The sequence below is a fragment of the Mus pahari genome, chromosome 14, assembly GCF_900095145.1.
Source record: "Mus pahari chromosome 14, PAHARI_EIJ_v1.1, whole genome shotgun sequence".
Classification (NCBI taxonomy): Eukaryota; Metazoa; Chordata; class Mammalia; order Rodentia; family Muridae; genus Mus; species Mus pahari.
Window position 1 is genome coordinate 10,888,720 of NC_034603.1, and position 7,650 is coordinate 10,896,369.

Genomic DNA, 7,650 nt, shown 5'->3' on the forward strand with positions numbered 1-7,650 from the left:
TGTGTGTGTGTGTGTGTGTGTGTGTGTGTGTGTGTGTGTATTTGTGTAGTATAATACATTTGGGTTTTAAAACATGTGGACACTTACTTATGACAACGAAATCCTAGTTCTGGTCACTGATAGTATACTTCTAGAAAACGTTTTACCCTAAATCTTCATGTTCTCACACTTAGGAGTTTGAACCAGAAGACATTTAAGAGAAGAATTAGCCAATATCCATCAGTTCAATGTATATCAAAGGCCAGGGACCAACGCTATCAAGTCGGAGAATGTTTGTGTTTTGAAATCTATTTGCCTTTAAACCTAGTATTTGGATACAGAGAGGCTTCAACTTCCCAAGGAACTCCACTGGCTTCTCTCTGAAATCATCCCAAATAGTTCATCATTCAACTACTAACCTGAAAGCTTTTCTGAGTTTAATCATCACTGAGTTTAATTTCTACTGAAATCATAGGACAAATCACTTTTGAAAGACATATTAAGTGCACTATTTAACATTTGTGAAAGTAGAGGTCAAAGGAAGGGGAACATGTTTACTATGATTACACTTTGAGCAAAGCCTATGGCTCCACTCAATGTCTGTTCAATTCCAGTACATTTTAATCTCTGCTCTACACTACTGAGCCTAGTTCAGAGACTGAATTCATCTGATCTAGAATCCTTCCAGGCTGTTGGAGTCTAGGTACCTTTTCATTGTCTCCTGTTGTTTTTTGTCTACATATTATAACAATCATGTTCCTTGGGGCAAAGTTGTTTTACTGGCTCCTTACCTTCAAGCAATGGCTGCATATTGCCCTTTGATTTGGTAAAATGGCCTTGGTTTTTTTTTTTGGGGGGGGGGCAACAAAATCACTACTTTGCAGCATGGCATGCTATGTTCCTCATGTGAGCAGACTCCTGTAGCTAAAGCCAGCCACCCTGCAGCACAGGATGAAACAGCCACCTCTGCTGTGCTGGCTGAGCCACAGGATCACAATGGCCTGCTAGTGTAGTGACATCTGGGCTGCAGGAACTCAAGAATCCTTTTATTTATTTTGTGTTGATTTTTTTTTCTTTTTATCCTGGACATCCTTGTTTAATGCACCATGAAAATTTCTGGATCTCTAAATAACAATTGTCACCTTAAAAAATTCCAGCACACTGTGTTTTTAGAGATCATGGCAAATATCTGTTTCTTCCTACAGGTAATAAATGAGACTGATTTTATATAATCATGGTGAATTTCATATGAAAGTTGCTTTAAGTAAGGACCTACTTGTCTGATTCTGGCCATGAAAAGAGTGACATCATCTATTAAAACTAGGTGATAGCTAAGGATTAAATCCTGTGGTCACTAAGCTATGGTTTACTTGTTCCAGAGTGACAATATTTTGTTCTTAACGTACCACACACTAGTGTCTTAAAAGATGAAATTGGCACTATTTCCTGAGTGTTTTCAATCATATTTCTTAGACTCTAATTTCATTAATTTTATTTTACCCATTAAAATGTTAAATTATTATCTACCTGAAACCACAAAATGTCACTGTTCCATTCTACAAATTAAGAGCCACCCTCCTTCCATACACACAGAGCACTAAAGTTCTTTTCTCTAGCGAAATATCTAAAACCATATTAGAGTGGAAGAACAAACCCTCAGAGACTTTCATTTCGGACTCATCACTGTGAACATCATATATAACCTGACTGAAACTAGTCTTTCTTTCTATTTCAGACTGAAAGGTAAAATGTGGCTCATTCATTGAGATTGAGAAAATGATTATAAATATAGCACACAATAAGCTTATAAGATGTTGGTATTATCTTCCTTAGTGCTTTGGAGTAGAAAAGCTATTTTTTTTTTTTTATTACCATGGCATTCCCATATTGTCAAAAAAGCTCAATAAAGATTGCCAAGTGACCCAATCCAGAGATAAGAGCTATGAATCAGAAATAGTAAAATAACATTAGCCTGAAACTCAGCATCTCTTTCCTTCCTTCTGCTGAAACAATCTTTGAGGGCACATCCTAGGATATTAGAGCCTGCAAACTCCATGTTACAATGTCACATCTACACTCGTGATATGGCTTAGATGGGCCATCACCATCAGGGGCTCTGACTCTACCAGTCTTAGTTCTTATCATTAATGTTGGGGATAGTTATGCCTGTTGTCATGCATATTTTCCTATTTGGATAAGATTCTGAGCAAAATGTATGCTGTATATGTTTATAAATATTTGCCTAGGAAATCTTAGTTGTGTCCTTTCAATTATGTGCAACATGTGTTTGCGTCCTATTCCTGTTTCTTATTTTCCTATTTTCTCAAAATTATGTTCCCCTTCTATACCACCTTTAAATATGTTGATAAAAAGCTCATGCCTCAACCACTGTCACCAATAATATTACCTTCATATACTGTTCTGACTCTCTAAGACTCCTCTTAGATCATATTATCTCTTCTAGATATAACTGCTTCCATTTAGTCTTATCTTCTTCCACATCAGAGTGATACAGGCTCATTCTGTTTAAGCAAGACTGCCTAGCCATTGTGTGGAACAGAATATATTTTCAAAACCTTATGCTTAATCAACAGATGAATGAAAAATGTAAATATTTTTCCAGGAGTTGACGGGTACTATGAGGAAATTTACATGAATAATTTTACTTACTCGTTGAAAACATCTTTGATGTCAGATTATCCTCATTTTAGATATGAAAAATTGAAATGGAGTAAGGAACCTTACTTAGGCATGTATGTGTAGAGGGTTGGATTCAAATCAGGTGCTGGAGACCCTGCCATTCACAGTTATTAGCCTGTGCATCACAACAGCACTACCCAGTGTTTCTTAGGCTTTAGAGTATTCACATTTTAGATTGGATTTTTTTCTTTTTCTGGATGAAGACTGTCCTTTATAATCTTGGTCAATGTAGAAGACTTTGCTTTACAAGGTACCAATAGCACCCTCATTCCAGTTTATGACAACACGCAGACATTGTCCAGTGCCTACTGGGAGAATAGCTGTGTTTAAAATCCAGTTGGTTTCCCTGCCCTGCAGTAACTGGACAAGAGGTAAAGGGTAACCAGTCGGGTAGAGGTTCCAACAGAAGCAAATGTAAGAATATAAAGAAAATGCAGGAGTTCTGTATTTAACGCTGTACATTGGATCAACAGCTACTGGATAGTTAAGAATTGGCAGCCAGAGGATACTAGGTGCCAATTTAGAATAAAAACATTACATTTCTGCAGTGGAAAGAAAGCCAATTTTGCAAACCCTTTAAGCTACAGGTTTGTATCAGACCCCACCTGCTCTATTGTAAGCCCAGTAGCTTAGGTTGATGGTAAAATAGGCTTTTGTCAGAGTCCAGATGAGGGCTCAGCTTGGGGCTGTCAGTGTTTTGAGTGGAACACCTGTGGTTTTGAAATTTTCCTGAGCTCCCCTGCTGCTGAGTGCCATCCTGCTCTGGGTATTTTTAGTGCACTTCTTTGTTTTAAGTAACATTATATTGCAAAGGTACTGTGAGTTAAAGTAGACAACATGATAATCAATTATTTGATGTAGGGATAAGTAAGGCATTAGAGAAATACTTGATATTTGCCTAGTATTTTAAATAAAGTGGCTAAAATATACCATCTCTATGAAATATTTTTTGTTATTTATTATTATTTTATTTCTAGAAGTGTTCTGCCTGCATGTATGTATGTGTACCATGTGCACCACATGCACGCTATGTCCTGTGACTGAGGAAGCCGAAGAGAACATTAAATACCCTGGACCTAGAGCTGCAGATGGACATCAACCATCATGTTGGTTCGGGGAACTGAACCCAGACCCTCAGTTAGAGCAGCTAGTGCTTTTAACTAATGAGCCATCTCTCAAAGGTCTAAATGTATAAACTCCTAACACAGCTATTCTAATCAAGTCTCATGATACAACACACACAGAAATTATTTATAGAACTACTCATTGTATGCACCAAAATAAGACCAAATTAAAAGCAAACAAAGCAACCCAAAAAACAAAACAGTATTTGTAAACAGTGTTCAAAAGCATCGTGTTAATACTATGGCAAAATTAGAGGTGCACCATTTTTATAAACAGTTTATGTTGTAGCAAGTACTATTGAGACCATAGTGGATTACAAAATGTCCTCTGAAAAATGGCTTATTGGCATCTCTCTGGTACATCAGTGCTGCTAAGGAATCCAGACTGGTTGTTGAAAGAACTGGACAAGGATTTGATAGACTATATGGAGCAAACATCTGTCTAACAAGCACGTATCACCTAATTTACTCCTCTATTCCTAGGATATATGGGATGGAACAAACACGGAGAGGAGACACCCAGAGCTTTGTGTTTCTTAGAGTTTTTCACAGTCTTATTTTTAGGGAGTACTAATGGGATTGAAAAAAGTCTTAGCCAAATTTGGAAAAAGAGAGGTAACTTTTAGCATCCTATCCTTCACATCTCTGTGCATAGATGTTCAGGATATGGCATACATATCGAAGAGGAAACAACAAAAAGAACAGCTTCGTTTCTGTCTCTATACCTGAGTTTCTAGCAATTAGCTTTGGGCTCTGTACAAACCAAGTTCATCTTTCTCTTTTCAGCTCTGAAATCATTCTTCTAGAAGTGCAAACTCCTTCAAAATGGGCTAGACACGATCACGTGAATATTTTCACACTACTCCTTATCTTTAGCCAAAGCCTTTATCACAGACAATCCTGGACTTATTTCTCTCTTTGGCATTTCTCTTCTTGCTACACAAACTGCTCCATGAGGGGTAAGATCATATGGTGATACTCCATATTTTTTCTGTATAAGAAACTTTACATATACATAAGGACTGAATAATTTACTATAACCTCTCCACAAATGGAGATCAGTAATAAAAAGGAGCAAACCATGAATAAGGAGACAATTAGGATATAGTCACTGTCTCTTCTGGCTAATGAATTTTGGTCAATTTTGTAGGCGATTTTATGTGCAGGTTCACAGTGCTGTGGCACCTCTTGTAAGGAACACATACTATATTAGGAAAAGTACTAGCGAAGAGAACCCAGTGGTGGGTGTAGAGAGCATTCACACCGGGGGACCCAGCAAAGAGGGCTTAGACCTTTAAAGTAACAGGAAACTAGCAAATTAATGTACTTCACCTTCACCACAGTAATCTGTGGTTTCAATGGCGAACTTTTCAAAATAATGTTTTGATTACAACTGAATAGGCATTTTTAAATGTCATGGTATTTGGGAAAAAAATAAAATGACCTTGCAATCATAATATAGCACTGTATAATGCAAATAGCCAATGTACAATTTATGTTTACTCTTCTCTATTCTATAAAGCCACTTACTAGGTTTTGTTGTGAACAAATAAAATATAAATGTCCTACATAATCAAATGTATTTATTTTGATTCTGTTAAGGTTTGTATTTTTGGGTTTGGTTAGTTTTGGTTTTAATTTTTATACTTTAGTCTTTCAAGAACAAATAAAAATATCCTATTCATTATTTTCAAATATTTTAAGCAGAGAAGTACAGGAAAATAGAATTTTTCATAAAGACAAATGGAATCTGCAACAGAAAGTGCTCTGACAAGATTTAAATGTATGTTTTAATGCAGCTTTCTTAGGACTTGCTCATCATGTCGTTGTTTTAGCAACATAGGAGACAGTTTACATAGGAATACTTGGGATCTTTCTTCCTATCTTTTAATAAACAATACCTTTAATAGACAGAGTTATTGATAACTCTAGGTATTCTCCAAATGCTTCTGGTACTATGAATTGTAATAAAATAAAATAAAAATTAAGAAAATACTTATTTTTATTATACTGTAACATTAAATTGGTGAGTTTATTCATAATCATTTTAGGTGCTGTTAATTTATCCTATTTCTGTTGAATTTATCTTTCTGTTCTGCTCTCATTCTCAAACTTAGACTTACTCATCTCCTCTGGAAAAATAAAACAAAACTAAACAAAATCTTAGTGAGGTGGGGATGAATTGGGGAGAACCCTTTGCAAACCACTCTGAATTCTGGTAAATAACTCTTTAAAGATAAATGTTAAGTTCAATTATAAATTTTGCATAATGTAGATCATACAGATAGTTTACAATATAATTCACTTTTTACAAAAGTATAAAATATTTTTAAAAATATTTGAAATCTAACTTGCCTGAAAAACAAATAATTTTCCAGCATGTCAAACTAAGCCTAGAGCAGTTTTGTTATAAACCTTTTCAATATATATATATATATATATATATATACATACACATACATACATGTATTCTCTCTGTATATAGTTATAAACAGAAAATATCAGTAGATCAAAAGGAGACTTTCGGGAATGATGTCATCTACATTCTAAGATGTGTTTTATCCTGTAGTACAAGCTCGGGTACATTTGTTTCCTTCAGATTTTGATGAGGAGAGAATAGTTCTAGCTTGTAATGTAGACAACAGAAATTCTAGAATCAATTCCTGATTTTTCTACCCGGTCATATTTCTGGCAAACACTATGACATTTAAGAACGCCTACTCTGCCTTGACCTCTGAGATTGGATATTCCTGTTTGTTTAGAATGGATATTCTAAACAATAAATGGCTTCCTCCCCCTATTTTATCCCCTTCCTACATTTCTTTTCTTTCCGTCATTTAGATAGCCTCTATGCCCGTTCACTCCTCCCCTTATGAAATAAGGAAGCCACAGAGTTGTTTCTTTTTCTTCAGTCCCTATAGCCTCATTAGGACTTTAAAAAACGAACGAACGAACAAACAAACAAACAAAACCTTTATTCTTCCTAGTTACTGTAAGGGAACCTGTTCAAAGGAAACTTCCAATGGCCAAACAGAATTTTCTAGTCTCCTTTGAGAGCCTAGAGTCTGCCAGGTCAAGTAATGATGAAAGAATAGTAAAACTTTAGAGCAAAGATAAATGAAGCCTTCCCTAGATTCACCCTGTGAAGCAAGAAGCAACATTCTCCTAGAAACTCTAGTTATATAATTTAGGTTCAACAAATACCGTTTAGGACTGCTTATGCGTACATTACCACTGAGTGAGCCTGATTTCCCTATTTGCTGGCTAACAGTAGAAGACAAAAGAATTACCACAACAATCTCTGCTTCTGGTGATTCAGTGGCTTTTGACTTTGCCACAGGGGGCGTGGCTGCAGTCTTTGTCTGCCTTTCAGCCTTCTGTGACTGGAGATTGGTGAAGTAGTTGACAGCTGCGAATTCAATGAGGGCAGAAAAGACAAAAGCAAAGCATACAGCTATGAACCAATCCATGGCGGTTGCATAGGACACTTTGGGTAGAGAGTGGCGGGCACTGATACTTAAGGTGGTCATGGTTAAAACAGTGGTGATTCCTGAAAGGAAAAAGATGGAGAAACAGTGTTTAGCATCAGGAATCCTGTAAAAGGGTGCACGTAAGGGACCACGTGGCTTCTGCCTTGTGATTTTACTTGCATTATCACGGATGTTTACCATCTGGACATCACCTCACCCTAGTGCACTAACTTAGAAAATAAAATTCCCAGACGGGCGTGGTGGCGCACGCCTTTAATTCCAGCCCTCGGGAGGCAGAGGCAGGCGGATTTCTGAGTTCAAGGCCAGCCTGGTCTACAAAGTGAGTTCCAAGACATCCAGGGCTACACAGAGAAACC

At 36.7% G+C, this 7,650-nt stretch overlaps 1 protein-coding gene across 2 annotated transcripts in view; it reads right to left on the reverse strand.

Annotated features, from left to right (window-relative positions):
• Gabra6 (gamma-aminobutyric acid type A receptor alpha6 subunit) overlaps positions 1 to 7,650 on the reverse strand; it is a 15,205-nt gene that overhangs the window by 1,890 nt on the left and 5,665 nt on the right. For both annotated transcript variants that reach the window (XM_021212280.1, XM_021212279.1), the window contains exon 8: positions 7,094 to 7,353. In XM_021212280.1, coding sequence (XP_021067939.1) covers positions 7,094 to 7,353 — 260 coding nt within the window. The remainder of the gene's footprint in view (positions 1 to 7,093; positions 7,354 to 7,650) is intronic.